Source organism: Gobio gobio (assembly GCF_949357685.1).
Source record: "Gobio gobio genome assembly, chromosome: 1".
Classification (NCBI taxonomy): domain Eukaryota; kingdom Metazoa; phylum Chordata; class Actinopteri; order Cypriniformes; family Gobionidae; genus Gobio; species Gobio gobio.
Genome location: NC_137097.1, coordinates 56,935,296 through 56,956,631, shown reverse-complemented (window position 1 = coordinate 56,956,631; position 21,336 = coordinate 56,935,296). Strand labels below are relative to the sequence as shown.

Genomic DNA, 21,336 nt, shown 5'->3' with positions numbered 1-21,336 from the left:
ATCAGAAAGAGAGAAAGAGAAAGAGAGAGAGAGGAGAGAAAAGAGAGGAGAGAAAGAGAGAGAGAGAGAGAGAGAGAGAGAGAGGAGAGAGAGAGAGAGAGAGAGGAGAGAGAGAGAGAGAGAGAGAGCGCACAAAAAGAGGAAGCCTCCAGTCACAGGAACTGTGAGGGCTGGAATCAGCCGGTCAGAACCTGCCAGAACCGGTTTATGGATCAGAGCAGAATCAAGATCAACAAGCCGATTTGAACAAAAAACCTTCTCTGTCCCACAGGCATGAGAATAACCCTTATCCTAATCTAGACAGCATTAACACACACATACTCTATCTTTGCTAGAGGCTGCTGGAATGAGACCAACACGCAGATACAGATGAACATGCTCTGCTATATAGAGACTTTAGAGGGCAGTAAGATATCTTATGGATATGGGGTATAAAAGTGGAGATGAGCTTTATGACTCATGTCTCGGGGGCTAGAACTGTTTTACTATCTGTCTAGACTATCAGTAAAACTAAAAAAGTTTTTATGAACATGGGGTTCAGAGAAGTCTGTGACGGTGACCTAAAAGGATAGATATTTTGGTGCTAAACTGAAAAACTGGAGCAGCAGGCGATGACTGATCCAGATCGGAGTCAGTGCACGCCTCATTTCACTTGAAAGTTATAGAGAGATATGAAACACTGACTCATCGGATTATCTCTTACCTCTGTACAAGACAGGACAGTACAGGAGCCCGTAATACTCAACATACAGTTTGCACTACAAAATAGGAACTCATAATCTAAGGCCTGTTTCCAACAGCATGCACATGCAGCATTTAAGTGGTACTGTGGCTGAACTGCAACAGCAGACTCACAATATGCTCTATATACCGTAGAAAATAAAGTGATTTCAGTTTTATACAGAGTACTCTCTTCAATGATGGGATGGGATGGGATGGGATGAGTAAACAAACAAATTATAAACAGATTAAAAAAAAGATACAACAAACAAACAAATGAATAGATAGACACATCAAGACACCTCTATAGTGAAGAATGGCTTTTGATAATGGAATGGTTTCTAATGGCTTGTTTCCAGCGAGCGGTACGGTAAAGTACAGTACGGAGAGCAACCATTTCCGTTCCGATGGTCAGAAGTTGTAAATGGTACCAAAATACCAAACCGTACCACTTTTTCGGCACCCTTCCGTTACTAGAACAGTAGTCCGGTACCTAAAGGGTGAAGCTCAACTGCAGAGCGTTGATTGGTTGACAGAGAATCGTCACTTGTGCAAGAGGAGGCATTTTTTTATATAAAGTTGAAACCCAATAAAAGCTCGTCTTCTTCTTGTGACAAACGGTCACATGCCGAGAAGCAAGAACAAGATCTACTGTGTCGCTTTCTACTATGTGCGAGAATGACGTTGACGGCTACTTTCTGGCATACACCACGCCTATCAAGTAAGGGTACTGTTGTTGGTGGAAACGCAAGCCAGATCAGGGTTTACTGTCCCGAATCGTACTGTACTGTACCGCTCGGTGGAAACGAGCCATTGATGGCTGAAGAACCTTTTTTTGTTTAAAGTGCAAGCATGGTCACAAAACCATGTTATCTGCCCTTTTCTCTGGGAAAATTTAGTGAGCAAGAAAGGCAGGAAGTAAGGGATTCAGTTGGGCTTTGGCTGTCTAAACAACAGTGGTGCCCTTCTGAGTGAATGAGCCACTCTAGATCAATCTGAGCACCTTGGAGCCAGATAACACACAACACAATTACATGTCGTTGATTACCTAACAATACCAGCTCCCGATCAACACGAAGCAGGTCATGTCTCGTTCAAACCTCTCAAAGTAGCTTATACATGTACACATGCGTAGTAGAACATACACACACGTGTCTGTGCAGTTACTGTATTGTGTGTCTGAACTTGAAATGCCACACCTACACGCGAAGGCACTGATAAAGCACAGGGTTTGGCGTGGTGTGACTGTTTGATCCATTATAAAGGATAAGAGTGGCGCACAGTGACATCAGCATGGCCCTAGGCCAAACCTATGCGCTCTGACTCGGCCATCCTGTCACTTAAATGAGGAAGAAGAAAGTTATATTTCCTGTATACAAAGAGGAATGTAGAAATGAATGATGAGATCATCCTGTACGTTTACAGATTGTGTGGATGTGTTTCCAAATTAATATTTTATTGTTTTGATTTCTCAAGAGACTTTATAGAGACTTATTTGTGTTTCATATTCACTTTACCCCAGATGTTTCTCCTAAAATTCATTAGGAGAAATAAAAATGTTATTTTATAGAACTATAAAAATGTATGTGACTAGCATAGCTCAGATAATTCAGTATGGGAAGGATTTTAATTCATACGGAAATTATGAAGATGTGAATAAAATTCATAATGCACGGCGGGGGAAAAGGATATGCTAACTTGAGGTGGATAAAAAAAAAATTATTTGGTAAGAAGACATATGCATGAACTATGATGAAATACTCTCTCTCTTACCAAATACATTCATGTCATGTAACTGAACAATTCACATCGTCAATTTTCAAAATGTTTGGCCCCTACAGCTCCCTAACAAAGTATTTACCTCTGATCACAGATTAAATTTGGCAAAGCCTAAAAAAGCGCTTGCCGTGCCCTAAACTATAATTAATTTATTACATTTAATAAAAAAAACACCACTACTATTCTTATTACTGTGCCAATTTCCTCAGAACTGTTTAACACATTTTTTTTATTAAGTTAAACTCTCAACTTTAAAGGGGTGGTAAACCACGATTTCACTATTCTAACTTTAGCTAGCGTGTAATGTTGCTGCTTGAGCATAAACAACATCTGCAAAGTTACAACGTGCAAAGTTTAAAGCAAAGGGAGATATTTGCTTTTAAAGAAATCAGTTTCTAAGAACTACAGCAAACGGCCAGTAGGCGACTACACACATTCCTCCAGGGTTGGTGACATCAACAGGCTCAATATTTACATAAACCCCTCCTCCGAGAATATTAAATAAGGGGGGGTGAGGCCATTTTGTATCGCGGCGCTGTTGTGGTATAGTAGGCTGGAGTGTTGTTGCCGCGATGCCGAGGAAACGCTGTTATTTTCATCCGGATTGCAGGTCTGGGGTACTTGATCTGTTCAGCCTTCCTTGGGACGGGGGTGCGTTGCAGAGCGTTTAACATACAGCATGTTATATGCACGTGTGTTTGAGTCAGCGGGGAATCAGGCGCGCGCAGGGCTCCCTGCAGAGGAGATCTAACATCTAAGCACATCTAACAGAGGAAAACATCCACCGTCTTCGCGATTTCAATGCCAGATTTGCACAACGTCAGCTGCGTGAAAAAAACACTGCCGGTGCGTGGATGCACGACGCGCGCGCTGCACATTTCACGGAGGACAACACAAACTTCCACAAACTTCGCGAGTTCAATACAGGATATGCACCACGGCTTGTCCTGAAAGCTGGATTTACAAACAGAAGCTGTTTACGGGCCACAACCTGTAAGTCTGATTTATTTTTCATCGATGTGTTTTCCTGTAATATGTTGTAGCAAGGAAGTAAACAGATGACAACGCTGTTCTGCAAACCAGTCTGTTAAATGCTCATTCATACTTAACGTTATCCGACGAACACCTAACGTTACAAACACTAACGTTAAAATCTCAACAGCGAACCTGGCATTAGTGTAAATGATTCTTTGATTAGAGCTTTTATGTATTGTTTATCTACAGGCATGCTAAACATGGTTCTGTGTGTGATTTGGCTAACTTACTAGTTAAAGCCAGTGCTTAGTGTTTGTTTTGGGTTAGTTCTTGCGACAGATATTTGGCTATAATCGTTCTAAAAATACAAAAGTTAAAGTGCCATTCAGTAGCAATCATTATAGATCCGCAGTCTTTACTCTTGAGGACTGAACAGGTTCTGCTCGATCATCTTCACTCAAATGTTCTGGGTCTGATTCGGGCTCAGATTGGTATGGTTTTATTGATGCCGTTGTTTCTATGACCAAAGCACAGCCTCCGGTAAGGGGCGTGACGTTTCCGACAAACGTACACTAGGCGGTTAGCGAATCACAACACACTGGGCCAGCTAACCAATCAGAGCCCACTGCGTATTTTTGAGGGACTGGCTTCATACAACCCGGAAAGCATCAGACCGTTTTACAAGGAGGGACAGAGCAGTGTAGAATAAAGGTCAAATATATGACAAATAAGGCAATTTTTTTTAAAACGAAGCATGAACACATGTTACAGTGCACCCCACAAACACAGCCAAGCCTTCAAAAGAATGTGTTTTACCACCCCTTTAAAATATAGCTATTCCTGAGAAAAATTCTCCATTTGCTCTCTATTTAAACTTGTTGCTGTGTAGAAGAATTAAAAGAGACATTTAAAAGGTCTCAGTTGTCATTTTCTTTCCAATTGGAGACTGAAGATTGAAATTCATTGGCAGATTTGTGCTGTCACTGCTGTGTGATTGTGTGAGTGAGTATGTGTTAGATGTTGGAGGCGTTTGAAGTTTAAGTCTGGAAACTGTAAAGTAGAGGCTTATTCAATAGTCACAGCTGGAATGCAGGTTTGGACTGCTGTAGAGGATCTGTAGGGGGGTGAGGGGGGTGTGCGTGTGTGTGTGTGTGTGTGTGTGTGTGTGTGTGTGTGTGTGTGTGTGTGTGTGTGTGTGTGTGTGTGTGTGTGTGTGTGTGTGTGTGTGTGTGTGTGTGTGTGGTGTGTGTGTGTGTTGGAGGGGCTGGGGGTCTCCAAGGTTTCCACAGCTGTCCAATCAAACCCATCCCAAACATACCCACCACGGCCCACTCTTTTCCCAGAGTCCACAACAGTGGACCCCAAGAGGGGCCTACGAGTCGACTTCCTGTAAGAGGGAGAGCAGAACAGGAAGCAATTTGTCACACAGGATTAAACGGCAGGAATAATAGAAGGAGGAGAGGAAAGTGAGTGAGCCTTTCTCCAAATCTAGACACGGAGAGAAGAGAGAGAGAGAAATACAAATAAATGGAAATATTAGATAAAGGGGCCTAGACAAAATATCAAACTGAACTGTCAATCATGTGGGATGTTGCCTTTACTGACACATGGATGAGGGATAGAGACAGACGTCAATTCAACTCATTATAAAATGGGTTAAAGAAATTGAGAGAGAGCAAAGTAAGAACAGGAAGGATTATTTGTAAGGGAAAGTGGGAAGTGCTGTTGAGAATGTAGCTGCTGCTTGCTGAAAGATGTAAAATGAAACACCCAGAGCACTGATTTGATGAGGGGAAGAAAGGAAAATAAGTAAATCGTGCTTGTTTACGGAAGTGACAGGAAATTGTCCCCCAATTGGGGGCCAAATTGAGTAGTTGAAGTACTTTTATAAGCACAGTTAAAATTGTTATATATTAATTATTTTAATATTTCGAGGTCAGAAAGAAGTTTTTAAGTCTGTATTTTTGATCTAATAAATGCAGCCTTGGCAGGGTTCCCAGTCTTTTTCAGCCATCATTTTCCAGGACATTTAAATTTTACTACGACGGGAATAAAACACAGGGATCATCTTTAAGTCTTTAAAAAGGCGTACAGTTTTTTATGTGAGCTATTAATTATACATTATGACTAAGGAAGCTTGTTTAAAAAAGGTAATTGTGACTTTTTATCTCGCTATTCTGAAATTTTTTAGCTTATGAAAGAGTTTATATCTCACAATTCTGACTTTATATCACAATTGTGTAAACTCGCAATTGCGAGAACATTTTTTAGTTTATTAATTTTTTAATTAATTAAATAATGAATTAATGCTGATTTAATATTTGTAAATAATTTTATGTCAGAATCATGCTTTGTGGCCAACGCAACAGTGCTTCAGGCAATCCGAGTTCAAGTTTGTGTAGAAGTTTTCAAGTTTTTGTGGTGGAAGACGTGAACTCAAATGTTTTGTATGTTTTCAGTGGAATAGCATCATGGAACTGGAAACTCTGGGGTTGGTAATACTGCCAGGCAAAACGGTTAATATGAAGGCAACGTAGCACTGTGTGTGTATCCCTCCCTCTCTGACGCTCTCTGTGGCCTAGGCTCACTAACCTAAACCATCTGTGTGGCCCACACTGACAGGAAACTGATAAAAGAAATGGAGGCATGGAAAGGTAGAAAGAAGGGAAACAGATTGTATGCACCCCTCCATTAACGTCCACTGAATCAAGGGGATTTCTTTTGTGTGTGTGTGTGTGTGTGTGTGTGTGTGTGTGTGGTGTGTATAACACTTTTACTGCCAACTCCATGTGACTTACAGTAACAGACATCAGTAGGTTGATTAATCAATGGTTAACACAATAATGATAAAAGCTATTATAACCCAGATACTCATTTTACAAGTTTAAATAAATCAATGGTCAGTCACTGTTATAACTGCAAACTCCCACTGTCATAGCTGACATTAGCATGGCATGACAAATAAACAAAGAACTAAGTAGGTTCTTCACTCCTCGTTTATACTTTTATTTTTTTATACATCTCTCTGTAGTACACTTCAGAGTGTGAAACAATCTCTATAACACACTATTCTCTATAGTGCACTCATGTGGCGTGTTGAACTGTAGTCAATAAATTATTGATTTGAATCCAATTCAAATGCAGTGCTGCTTATTTAGTAACCAAGTAATCTATGCCCTTGCTGGAAGGCTTGCACACATGTGTATGTATATACAGTGTGTGTGTATACTGCCATGTTTGAAGGCAAAATTGGCCATAAAAGGAAAGAAAATGGGTGACATTCAGGAACGTCCTCATTTGGAAAAATAATAATAGTCATAGTTAATCAAAAAATAAGGAATATATATATTATTATTATTTATTTTTTTTCATTCTTAAAATATTTCTTTTAGAGTTCTTAATAGTTATATATTTACACATTTGGGTTAGTTTCTAGTAATTATAATTAGCTTTATATGAAAACAATAGAAGTCTATGATATGCTACATTTTAGACAGCTAAGTAAACATGCGTGTGTGTGTGTGTGTGTGTGTGTGTGTGTGTGTGTGTGTGTGTGTGTGTGTGTGTGTGTGTGTGTGTGTGTGTGTGTGTGTGTGTGTGTGTGTGTGTGTGTGTGTGTGTGTAAGTTTGCGCGTGTGTGTATGTGAGAATATGTGAAAATGTGCTCAACAAGCACCACACAGAGTGTATAAAAAATCCTAGAGGTTAACATTTTTAAAAAGTTAAATATATACATATATTTCACTCAACTGCTGCAGGCAGATCATAACATTCACAAATATAACACAGATTTCAATATAGAAAACATGAAAGTCCAGCTCAGCTGTTGAAACGTGGGAAACACATTAACACCAAGCTTTGACCTGTCGGGTTGACCCCTTAAATGGACTGACAGTTCAGAACAGCTGGCCAAGAGGAGAAAGACCTAAAACCTACAGCCAAACATGAACAAAATGTTCTTTTGTTTGAGATAAAAAAGACAATACATTCTTTCAGATATGCTGATTGAGGACAGTATGATGGAGTGAGTCTTTCTGACCTCTGCTAAAAATAATACGGTTTACTCAAGAATATTCCCAAGACATTCCACATCCAGCCGGCTGAGCGAGACAGAAAGCACTCAGGATGACAGGACGTATGTGTCTAATCCGTGATGAGACTGAGCGACCTCTACACGCGATAAAAGAGACTGAGTCACCGTCTGGCTGAAGGTTTCATGCAAATCTCAACCTGTTAAACATACATGTTGGGTTTTCGTGTTCTATGGGGACTTTCTATAGACATAATGATTGTTATACTGTACAAACTGTTTATACTATCCCCCTAAACTAACCCTACCCCTAAATCTACCCATCACAGAAATCTTTCTGCATTTTTGCTTCTTCTTTTTTTTTAAACTTAGTATGATTTAGAAGCCTCATGAGGACCAAAAATGTCCCCCAAGGACAAGGATTTTGGATGTTGCCATCTTTGTGGGGACATTTTGTTCACATAATGTTGGGTTTACCTGAACCACCCACCCACACCCTCTAGATTCAAGGCTTCACAATCTTGATAATACTATAAAATAACTGCTCATTTGTAGTGATTAAATGTACAGTAAATGTTTTCTGTGTGTTTGATTCTTTGTGCTGTGACACACCCACATCTATATGACACAGTCAGGCTGACCCACATACCATTATCTTACAAGTGGTTGTACAACCTGGTGTGTATATTTTAAAAAACGCTGTTCTTTTCAACCTTCTATTCATCAAAAAAATATTAAACAGTACAGCTGTTTTCAACACTGATAATAATAAGAAATGTTTCTTGCGCAGCAAATCATCATGAATCATTTCTGATGGATAATGTGACACTGAAGACTGGAGTAATGATGCTGAAAATTCAGCTTTGAAATGAATTACACTTTTTAAATTATATTTAAATAGCACAAACAAAATATATACACAATATTTGCTGAATTTATGATCAAATAAACGCAGCCATGGTGAGCATAAGAGATACTTTATGTACTATAATATCAAAATACCGTGGTATTACAATCTGATACCACTCTCACAGCAGCGCCACAAGGCTTTTTTTGTAAGGTGTGCTGTACGGACAGACAAATCTATTTGTATTCACATCTCTCTCAGTCCAGGTTGGTGAAGGACATGTACAGTAAGACAGACACATATGCACGCGCACACACACACACACACACGCACACTCCTATTAAACATCATTAATGTCTGAACTCACCAGGGTGTGCCGTTGGCTGTGCGAGTGGGCTGAGACAGAGTGACCTCTAGTTGTGCCTGTAAAGGAGAAAGGACAGAATACATGGGCATCTGGCAGGTATTGATCTCACACTTCCCGTAAACTCAGCTACATATTCTCGAAGGATGTGTAGAGAACATTCACTCTCTTTTTCCACACTTCCCCTCTTTTGATGTGTTCAACAAACATCACATGGTTTGATATGCTACTTCAGTTTTGGGTTGTCATGGAACCAAATTTCAGTAGTAAATACAAACACTAAATTAATTTCTTCCCATTTGTGTCATTAATGTCCATCACAGTGTTTTGTTCCATTACCTGTTTGTTTAGTTACTGTTTATTGTATTATTAAAGTGTGCCGTGTTACCCTAATGGTGTTTTGTCTAGTTGCTAGTTTGACCCTATGCACCATCTATACGAGTATATGAGTATTGGCCATTTTTTATGAATAGGCCACTTATGATGAACTATACCTGTACTATGGTCCTTATCAGTATAGTTTACGTTAAAAAGCAGATTTAGGCAGGTATGTTAACATTAAATCAATAAATAGTTCCAAGTTGTGAAAAGCTCCCCGTCTATAAACACTAAATGGAAAAAAGCTTATTGAGTTCAATGTTGTCTAAACTGGTTGCACAAACCATTCACAATATGCTAAAAAGAGCAGTGGACTCAAAAACGATCTATCGGAGATGTTTTGGCTGTTGCCGCCTGCGCAGATGATTGACATCGTGGCGGACTAAGATTTGAAGGGAAGTCCGGATTCTTTAGTGCATTCCTCCAGTCTGGCTTCCCCTTCGCAATCTCAGAGCTCATATTAAAGAGGGGAAAACGGAACCAGAAAAGAGCTCTGGACTGCAGCAGGGGTCCAGGAAAGGTCAACCTGAATGACCTGGAAACCCTTTGATGTGGCTCAACGCAGCTAACCAAAAGAAAATGTAGCAATCGGTCGTTTTGGCAGTCAGCTGGCTGTTTCATCAGTCAGAAATTGAATTATGAATTAATGATGAATTTAGTCATGCGATTTGTACGGTAATTATCAAACAATGGTACCAATGCCTAGTCTAGTGCTGTGAGTCATAAGGTCATTTCCTGGACTCAAAAAGTCTCCCTTGGTTAGAGAAAACCGCCAAGGCTCTGCGGATATAAAGCTGACTGGTACAAAACTGACCACACTTCCTCTTTGCTACATGATACAGTGTAACTTTCTGAAACGACCACACACACAAAATCACCTAGCTAGCAGTCTAAATTTGGACTTCCCATTGACCTCTATTGTTCTTAAATTAAGCTAGACAAGACAAGCATCACTATTACTACTCACGCCTAAGGTTGGGTATTTGAACAAACCATAGGTACTAAACTAGTCTTGCACTATTTGATATGTCAAATCAAGCAGCTTTTAGAGGAGATGTGTGCAATTTCATTTCCAAGTGGTCTTTCCCCTGGTAACAACAATGCAGTCAGAGTCAGAACACCCTAGCAACAGCAAAGCCACATGCTGAAACTACCCAAAACACTCTAGTAACTGCACAGCAATGCACTAAAATCAGTCATAACACCCTAGCCACCACATAGCAGAACAATCTAGAAACTCAGAACATCTTAACAACTGTATCAAAATGCACTAAAAACAACCCAGGACACCCTAGGTACTGCATAGGAAACATGCTAAGAAAAAACACCAATTCTCTAAACCAATTCCTAAACGCTGACATAAAACTTTTAAATAAAAGGCAGTCGCAATAATCGGTTTGAAGAATTGATGAATGGATAAAATGAAAAAAAATCACCACATCACCATATCTATTTTCTAAATGAGTGTCATTGATCTTATTGTGAATGATTCATCCACGCATGTTTCATTTTTAAATTTCTTTTTGACCTCTAAATCAAAAGTTTATAACTGGATCTTCTGGTGAAATGGCAGACTTCTCTCAGGCGGCATATGCCGGTCAATTTGATCTTTAAACCCTCTCTTACAATTAACTGCATAAAAACTGTCATAATAGGGAACATATCTGTCACTAGTTCTGTTTCATTAATTATGTTTCCATCACACTGAAAAAAAGCTTTTACTCTCGGTGGTGTTTTATTTACTGTTGTTACTAGGTTACCAATACCAACGTCATCCACTCAAACAACTCGATGGAAATGCACCTAATTCACATTTGTTTGTGATTTCCTTTTTTTGCAAACTTTGAAAAGATTCGCTTCACTTTTGGATGGAAAGCCAGCTAGTATTGACACTTTAACATTTTGTAACATTACATTAAAAAAATATAACTGTTAGTTTCTTTTAAAATCTTTTTGCTTTTGAGCTTTTTCTATTTGGCTAACATTCTTCAGAAATCTAGTCACACACACACACACACACACACCTCTTTGAACAAGTGCACCTCTTCTGTAGTAATTGGCAGTGGATTCAAGCACACACACACACGCACACACACACACAGAGAGAAAGAGAGAGAGCAGTCCCAGGCACTCAACTGCTGCAGGCAGATCATAACATTCAAAACGAGGCCTTTCTCAGAACTTTCACAGAGAGCTTTTGTGTTCAATCCGTCTACACGCAATACCAACCCAGTTCTGCCCCACCCAGCCCCTCTGGACCAACTCTGTCCCGGAGCCAGCCCTCAGACCCTTCACACCCAGTGGACAGTAAATACACACTGTCCTTCCCTGCAAACGGATCTGATGTCAGCTTTAGTTTCCTCTCTGTGCTACTTGACATGCATGTAAACCTAAATCCTAGAGGGAAAGTTCACCCCAAAATGAACATTCTGTCATCATTTACTCACCCTCATGCTGTTCCAAAACTCTATGAATTTTTTTCTTCTGTGGAAGAACACGGAAAATATATTTTTAAGAAAGTTTCTAGCAAAATATATTTCTGAAAATATCTTGTGTGTTTCACAGACAAAACAAAAAAAGTCATACATTTTTGGAGCAACATGAGGGTAAATAAATTATGGTAGAATTTTCATTATTGGGTGAATTATACCTTTAATGGCATGCGATAGGAAGGGACAAAAAGAAAAAGAAAACATAGAGGGAAACATTTCCAACTTTGAACTATGTTGCCTCTGTCAACACTATTAACCTAAAACACACAGAGCGAAGCCTCCGATACCTTCTGGGAGGTGATGGCTACAAATAAACGTGTACAAAAGTGTCCTGAAGGATTAGTTTGCTCCAACCGTTTTGCCAGCAATTTTCTTGTGAATGGTGCTGTAGTCAATAACAGCAGTGTTTCACCATACAGGCAGCGAGCAGCCCGCAATTTGCAATAAATACTGTTTATGAGCGGATTCTAGTTAAAGTTGATTTCCAGGAAAATTACAAGGAGACCCATTTATACAACCATGTATTTCTACCCACTGAAATGACCATCTGACCCCTGTCAACCACCCACTCACTGGCAGCCCCAGGCTGCAATGCCACGCTCAGCTCATCTGCTGGTTCCCGTTAACAGCCGGTATGTGTTGGCTCTGATTCTGCCCTTTGGTCCAGTGACTTTATCAAAAGGTTTATCAAAATCGATCCCGGCTGTAGTCTGACTCTCCACATCAGCTGTAACTCTAGCCCCCCCCTCACCTTGACCTCTTTCACAGACACGCACTTCTATGTGTGTGTGTGTGTGTGTGTGTGAGTGTGTGTCTAAGTCTGTGCCACTCTGTGGCATCATGTTTCAGGGATTTGGCACAGCCTCGGAGGAACGTTCCGTGCCGCACTGGGGGCTCCTGGGGGTCATGGGGCTAAACAGCCAAAATATCACAAATCTTTTCCGATCTTTTCCGAACACCAAACATTTCAATGAAAAGTAAATACAATTTTTCATTTTGTTTCTATAAATTAGATTTCATAATGTTTCTTAGAGTGCCCAAGGATGCATTTTTTATTTAAAAAAAAAAGATTGTAATATTTTGTATTGTTATTGCAATTTAAAATAACTTTTCTATTTGAATACATTTTCAAATGTAATGTATTCCTGTAAAGGCAAAGCTGAATTTTCAGCAGCAAGAACATATGTATACAGAGGGTAAACTGAAAAAAGTGTATGCAAAAAAACTGGTTCAAATATTATCAAATGCAGCCAACTCTATCATTTAACACTATCTGAATGTAACAATCACTGCTGCAAGAAAAACATTTAAAAATATTATAATGGCCTAGTAAGATGGAGGGCTGTGGTCTCTGCCAGAGGAAGAGTGGAAATAAAAGAGCAGAATGGAGGAGAGAAAGGAGGTAAAAGTGTGTTACAGAGAAAAAGGGGTGTGTATAATGAGACTCGCTTAATGTTTAACCAGGGTGGAGAGGCACCATAAACGTTGGACAGGCTCGGCAGGAGAGACTGAGAGGTGTCATTAAACCTCGCTCTCTTGCTCTCTCTTCACCATACCGTTCTTCTGAGTGGCACACGCTTTTCTTTTAATTTGTAGTGCTTTAAGAACAAACGCACATCAGAATTCTGATGAATTTCAGGAAAGGACACACAAATTCTTCTTTGGTAGCATATCTTCTACAGCGAGCCACTTCCCAAGACATATCAAGAGTTTACAATTGTCAAAGTTAGTTCTTTTCACACGATAGAGTGATTACATAATTTTGTTGGCCAATCCAGGTCCCTGATAGCCTAGAAATCTAGACGCACACTAGCGGCAGAAAATGTATTTTGCCGCGAGTGTAGTCTAGCAACTCTCGGTAGACCTGAGAGCTGGAAAAATCAAACTCCGGTGCTACTCGTAAACAAAGAAGCTGACGAACAGCGGTCTTTTGAATCGGCTTTGGCCGTGACTCTGGAAGACTTGGAGTTAAGCTTTTCTTTGAGAAAAGAACAAAGAACGGCACTGAAGTCATTCTTAAGAAAAGAAGATATGTTCGGAGTTTTGCCTACCCGATACGGCGAAAGTCTATCAACTAACGTTAGCTCGGCTTCACCTTCTTCTTCGCTCTGGTTGGTTGTGGCGCTCATGGCGCTATCCAATTGCGTGCAGAGGGAATTTGAAAGACAACCGTTTGTCCCGCCCCTCGGATTGAGCCCTGTCAATGGTGAATTTCCAGACCCAACATCTTGATGTGGATCTGGCTTGTCAGTCTAGGTCCCTGATTCACACACCATCTGACTTTTCCATTGGCTTTTGGATTATTGCAGAAAAATAGTTCTGTGACCATTGATTCATCATGATAATCTTCTCAAATGAACACAACACTGGTGAATTTTGAAGCCTAAATACAAATTGCCAGATAGCTATACATAGGCAATAAAAAGACTACACCATGGTCAAATACCTTCGGCATCACCATCACCATCTCTAAGCTTCCGACAGCTCTTTCAGTCTTTATTTAAAAACCTTTTCCCAGCAGGTTTGAGACTAAATAGTTTGCATTGCAAGACCACAATTATAAACACAATGAGACTGTAAGAAGCGGGCAAGTGAGTAGATTAGGTTTCCTGTTCAGAGTGATGACATTTAATGTCCCTGATAACCTCTGTAGTCCCATTTAGCCACTTGTTAGCAACCGCCTTTTCAAAACAATAAGGGTGTATTACTGATGTATTTTACGTGGTAGAATAAAACAGGAAAATATATTGCGCTAGTGTTCAAAACCACAGACTATTTCAGGCATTTAGCCAATAACCCGTTCAAAAAAACGTTGACTTCAGGACGACGGAAAGGTAAGTGCTAAAATGCGAACTGGTTACTGGCTTTTGGCCTACAAAATATGACATCCCTGCAGCACTCTATATCCAAGTAGAGCTTGATCAGGGTTTAGGCTGGGAAAGGTATGGCGTGTGAGCAGGAACTCTGGCAAGAGCTTTCTGGGATGAGGAGCAGGATGAATCATCCAGGCAGGAGATGCCGTGATGGGTTTGTTCCGTGGCTACTTCCGTTCTTGTGTCCCAAGAGACAGGGTTGAGTAAGCGGGCGGAAATGCCACTGCTCTGCCAACCACGGGCCTCTGGAGCAGATGTTCGCCTGTGTGCATTTTTGTTTTTTTCTTTGGTTCTAACTTGAAGGGACTTTTAGGGACAGGCAGGACTAGCCAAACACAATATAATATTAAATTAACCCCCCCCCCCCATTTTTGGTCATGTGAAAGACCACCACTTCATCTTTTTATATTGAATTTCAAGGTATCAGTCAAACCTGTTTTTATGTTTATGTAACAAGTTGTCTAAGTTACTGTGTGTTGCTGGCAAGCTACGAGACTAAAAAGTGAAAACATAAGGGGAAAAACAAATGTAGCGTTATGGAAAATCAGTTTATTTTGCCCATATCTCTCCAACAAAAACAACAACAAAACATTAAACCTCAATTTAAACCTGCATAGCGCAAGATTTTGGCTTGTTGTAGAGGGTGTGGGGGAAATACCATCTAAAAGCTCTATGGTTCTACAGTTAAACATTAACAGCACCAGGTCTGTGCCAGAAACTCCTGCCAGTTTGTGTTTCTTTCCCAGGATGCCCTGCTCCTCACCTCAACAGCTGCAGTGGGCGGGTGTCCTGGTGTCATAACATTTTCAATGTCAAAAACAAAAAGAAAGTTCTGTGTCTCCTAAGAGAAACGCAGATGAGTGAAGCGAGGGTAGTTCGTCACTCTAAAATAGGAAAGAGGGGGAAGAGCAAGAGCATGCAGGACAAACAGAGGCGCTCTTTCAGCTCGCCCGCTGTCTGTTTGGCCAGCTTGATTAGGGGAGCACTGCTGACGTCAGAGTCTCACACATGGAGGAGCAGATCCCTGAACCAGCACTACACACCTCCAACAGACTATAATGGCCTTGAAGGGAACGTTTGCCATCTTCATGCAATTCTAAACCTGCTTTCTGTGTAAGAAAGACATTCTGAAGAATGTTTCTTGCACCCCATTGACCTTTCATTGAATGGAGAAAAACATTTCTCAAAATATGTTACTTTATGTTCCACAGAAGTAAGAAAGTCATTCAACATGAGGATAAATAAAGGATGACTGAATTTTCATTTTTGGTTAAACTATTACCCTCTAATTTGGCATTGTAGGTTATGAGCCAAAATATTAACTTCACATACTGTAGGATGAAATGTAAGGTTTGTTTCAGCATATATATAGTAGGCCTACAGATGTACATTTGAGTTAAAGGTGGAGATGATACATTCAGCTGCGGTCTCCTGTGGCACAAAAAAGGACCGTTAACAGTCACTGCAGAGAGGAAGTATCCAAACACACATGTCTGTGGGGTCTGACCACCTGCTTGAGTGTGTGGCCTATAGAGGGTTGGGCGCAATGGAGGAGGTCTTTGTGTAAACACGTCAATGGATGTTTCCGGAGCGGGCTTTCCTAGACTTCAGCCAAACCAGTCCTCTCTGTACCCTCCATGTCTTCCAAGCATGCATTTCCTCCTTGCAATAATACAGTAGTTGACAGTGAAAGCCCAACTTCCTTAAGTACCTGGTTTTAAGTCTGACTAGGGGTAAAAGCTTGCTAATATTTCATCAAATTGAGCAAAAAACACCCAAAATGTGTAATGAAACTTTCTTTTTCAGTTCTTTAAAGGACATTAAACTTATATAAATTAAGCTAAACTGAATTAGGCTGAAAAAATTCCATGCTGGAAAATCCAGCTAGCTGTTAGCTATGTTTTAGAATATGGTAGCTAGCTAGTTGAAAGGTGTGGTCACATTAGCGAAATTTAGTGGGCAAAAAGGTCCATTGTGTATTGTCAGTAGTATAGCGGTTGTATAAAACACAGTTTACACAGAAGTCACTTTCAAACCAAGCAGCTTTCTGATGATCAATATGGTGAATTCGCATGACCAACTTCAACCTTATGCATACCTGTGTGGGGAAATTCTTGTTTGTGTGGATTCTTATTGAAATGTCTGGATTTCTCACACGGAAATTCGCTTAAAGGGATAGTTCACCCAAAAATGAAAATTAACCCATAATTTACTCACCCCCAAGTCATCCTAGGTGTATATGACATTCTTCTTTCAGACGAATAAAGTTATATTACTCAAGTCCAGGCTAATCCAAGCATTAGTTTTTGATTCATAGTTGCTCTGTTTTTGAAGTCCATGAAAAGTACATCTGTCCATCAAATAACGTGCTCCACACGGCTCCGGGGTGTTAATAAAGGCCTTCTGAAGTGAATCGACGCGTTTGTATAAGAAAAATATTCATATTTAAAACTTTATCAAGTAAACTTTCGACTGACCGCATTCCATGGAAAAGTGTTGAATGTTGAAAGTGAAACTCAAGATGCGTCCGTCACGTCATGACAAGCGTACCTGGTCACGTTAGTCTTTCGATAGGCAGGGGAACTTTCAACAATTTTTACATAAATTGAACAGGGAAGGCGGTCGGTCGAAAGTTTACTTGATAAAGTTTTAAATATGGATATTTTTCTTAGACAAACGCATCGATTCGCTTCAGAAGGCCTTTATTAACATCCCAGAGCCGCGTGGAGCACGTTATTTGATGGGCAGATGCACTTTTTATGGACTTCAAAAACAGAGCAACTATGAATCCAATTCTAATGTTTGGATTAGTCTGGACTTTTGTAATATAACTCAGATTTTATTCGTCTGAAAGAAGAATGTCATATACACCTAGGATGACTTGAGGGTGAGTAAATTATGGGTTAATTTTAATTTTTGAGTGAACTATCCCTTTAACAACAGTAAAAGCCAGTCAGCTGGTCCAAACTGATCATGGGCAGGTAGACCATTTTGGATTCCCACCAGTTTAAGATGGTCAACCTGGTTTTGGTGGCTGGTCAAGCAGTGATTAGTTTAGTTATAAACCAGTAACCATGTTGCAAAACACAGTTTAGCTTAATTTTCCAACATGTTACAAAGTCCTTAAAGAATCAGCTTTGTTAGTCAAAACCCTTAAATGGCAGAGTGCTAATTATAAACAACAGAAAAATAGACGTCATCCACCAAAACCTGAGCAGCAACCATACAGTTTCTCCTAGTAAGGACAACTGAAGGTTGTTGCCCGGACTATTGATCCTGCCTGGCATGAAGAGGAAGCCAGGCTTTGCAGATGCACTCTAGATATCAATATCTTTTATTATCAATAATCAATAACGGCACGTTGCAACAGTGAAAATAGCAAGAGAGAATTATGGTAGTACAACAGCAAGAAAAGGCTAATAAAAGTTCAGGCTCCGTGTGCCCTTAAACAATGACTCAGCAAATGGTCACTCGTATTACAATAGCCATTCAAACAGTTAGAGATGATTATCAAGTATTTAAAGCTGATTCATTACTCTATGTGATACTCAACGATGTGGCAGCCACTGAGTTGACTATAACAATGGTTACATCACATACCGGAGTCTGGCTGTGTTCAATGGATCAAATGCATCAAATTTAATCATGCAATCAAATTTAAACTGGGTTGGTCTAAAGCTCCAGAAACCACCCATTCAGATGTCTACATTTGGTCTATACTATCTAACACTATAAAATGTTTTTTTTTTTTTTTTGACCATGTCTTTTCTCGTCTATAGGCACCAAGGACTGCCACTAGTGCCTCCTTAGAAGAAAAAAAAATTGGTGCATGATGACCCTGGGGAAAGGGGGTGCACTGACCTATTAACCTCCTATTTTCTACCCCCATTACCCTGACACATGCGCACACACATAGAAGTCCTTCATAGAGCCATAAATGGGTTAATGGCATGAGACTTCAAGAAATATTAAGGAGATTATTGATTTTAGGGTGATTAGTCTGTTGAGAATGGATGGCGTGGGGATAAAGGGAGTAGGGAGAGATAAGAGGTCAGTCCATAAGAGATTGGTGCAAAAGGTCCCTTAGGCTGTTTCTTATTGATTGGCCCAGTGTATTGTGTTTAACATGGTTTCACAATATGGGCCTGATTAGAAAACCACTGAGAGTTTCATAAAGTGTGTGTGTGTATATACTGTATGTCCAGACATGTCAAGAAGTCTTCATACCAGCCTATTGGAGGACTGATATAAACTGTAGATAGTACACATTAGGTAAGTCAGCATTACATGTGGGTGTTGGGTCATAGTTTGGAATACTTTTCGGTTGTAGCCAAGGCGATTAGCCATCCCAAAAAGAACATAGGGTCGTCTACTGGAAATATTTATGCTTTCATTCAGAACAGCTCAAAATAGCCTTTGTGTGAGTGTGAAAAAGGCACACTGGCTGTTCAAAAACTCATTTAGTGTACAAGTGGGGATCAATACCAGAGATTTTACTGACAGAGGAGCCATTATTAAATATTTGATCATGCGGATGTGTTCAGTTCAACAGAGGCATAAAATAGATGGGGGACCTGAGTGCTGGCTCAGCTGAATGCCCTTCACTGTTCATTACATTTCACAGGAACCCTTCATCTCAGTTCTTCACTATGATTTGCACCTTTTTAATTCGCATGGGCTATTCATGAAACACCTCAACAATAAGCTATTGTGTGTTTGTTGGAAGTACAGTTTTCTTACAGACAAAGGATCAACTACATATTGTGTCATTCATTTTTTTTCACTGTAATAGGGTTGCCAGGATTAAAAAGCTACACAGTGAACATATGTATGAAAGTCTCACACAATATGGGAAGCATTGGTATCTAGCAGGCAAAGCTTGAGCGCTTCACTTTCATCGTCAAAATATGACCAGTAAAACTAGTTTTGCTAGAATAACCTTGGTGTCATCACACTCCATTTCCACCACTTAAAAACTGAGAAGTCAATACATTTGTCCATGTCAGCGCTGCTTTGAAATATATCAACATTTGTCTATATTATAAATAATTCACACATATATGAATCAATTTTTTTAAATGCTCTTTTGAGCTTCAACACATGTATAAATTGCCTCTGATTATGGCAATAATAAATAATAATATTAATCTTAATAGTACTTTTTTCTGGTATCCTTTCCAATTTCATTAAAAACTATTCATTACGTTGGCACTTATTCTTTACATGGACACTTATTTATTTTACTACTGGTCATTAATTTTACTAGTACTTATTAAATAGACACTAACACTTAGGCTATTCATTATATGGCATGTCAAAAGCAATTGGGAGTAATGAGAGTAAATATAACTAAACTACATTCAGATACTATAGGTACAAGTATCTAGTAAAGAAGTAGGCTTCTAGTAAAGGACTAAATACTAGTAACTATTGTAAGAGTTTATATACTTAATAAAGTAGCCTACTAAAACAAAGTTGTTAGTAAACTGGAATGGGTACCAGCAGCAACTAGCAATAGTCTACTAGTTGAAAGTGGTGAATTGAGATCTGAACCACACATCCCCATAGAATTCAATGGCGAGAAACTGCAGTGTGTTACTTTGAAACAATTAAAGTTACTTGTTACTTCTGTGGTAATGACTAGTGGAGTAACTAGACCATTTAGAAAGGATAAATACGTTTTAAAAAAGTAAGCGTAAAATCGATACAGACATTAGTTAACTTAAACTAAAAGAATGAACCATGACGGCCAAAAGTGTTGTCTAGGTAGTCAATTTACTAGGTTTTGCGACCCAGAGTTAGTTTTGTCTACATACCCGTCCCGTGTGTGTGCGCGCGTCCTGATTGCGTAACTCGAAAGACTCTTCCTCCTCTTTCTCTCCATGATCCCGAGCCAGCAAACTGAAGCCTTGTCTGCAGCACACAAGCCACCAAAGTCCCTGCAAAGGCATTCAAATCACGGCGTGTCGTCCAGTCTCTATCCGTAAATGTCCAATGATGTCCACCGTCCCGATGCTGTTGTGCAGATGGGACAGATGGAGGATGGCTAGTCACATTAAACGGGCTGATTCAAGAGAATAAACTCCTCGATTTCGGCTGGGACAACTGAGAAATGCCGCGTTTTATCACACGGGGTACATCCAAATACGTGTCCAACTTCAGAAAAAGACTGATAAAAGACTTGGATCTCACGGGAGCTTTCAAAAGGAGAGTAGATAAAGCATCGCGTCTTATCGGCTCCTTCTACCGCGTCTCTGATTCTGCGGGACATGAGCATGCAGACTCTTTCAGCAGCATGAGTGAAGGGGCGGGGCGTGTCACCCCATGCGTTCGCAATCGCAAGATGATTGGCTCATCACGCACACGCCCAGAAAACGCCCCGCCCCCGTCTGGCTCGCTGCACTTGCAAGCATTTCAGGAAATGGAAGCAATTCGGTGATGGGATCAGAAACTTTTAGGCCTACTGTTTGGCCTAACTCGCATTATAAGGCAACACATGTCAAATTTAGACAATGCACAAGGAAACTGTACTTTATACTAAATTGTCTGCACTCTGTTTACTTAGTAATTATTATACATAAGGGTTATTTTCTACTTTTGCCCCAATCTGTCCTTGTCCAAACTATGATGTAATCAGAGAAGGGTTATCTACTTTGAATGGCAAAGTGAAATTCGGCTTCTATTATTTGGTTAGTGCTGGGACGTGGAGACTGCAGTTGCATTTACAAGTAAGTGTGAAGTTCTGGGTAAAGGGGTGAATGAGCACTCTGTGTGTGTGTGTGTGTGTGTGTGTGTGTGTGTGTGTGTGTGTGTGTGTGTGTGTGTGTGTGTGTGTGTGTGTGTGTGTGTGTGTGTGTGTGTGTGTGTGTGTGTGTGTG

At 40.0% G+C, this 21,336-nt stretch overlaps 1 protein-coding gene across 1 annotated transcript in view; it reads right to left on the bottom strand.

Moving 5' to 3' along the window:
• plekhh3 (pleckstrin homology, MyTH4 and FERM domain containing H3) overlaps positions 1 to 20,720 on the bottom strand; it is a 43,719-nt gene extending 22,999 nt beyond the window's left edge. The window contains exons 1-2 of the mRNA XM_079826831.1: positions 20,275 to 20,720; positions 8,719 to 8,774 (exon numbers count right to left, since the gene is read on the bottom strand). Coding sequence (XP_079682957.1) covers positions 8,719 to 8,774; positions 20,275 to 20,409 — 191 coding nt within the window. The 5' untranslated portion in view covers positions 20,410 to 20,720. The remainder of the gene's footprint in view (positions 1 to 8,718; positions 8,775 to 20,274) is intronic.
• Between the last annotated feature and the right edge of the window lie 616 nt (positions 20,721 to 21,336).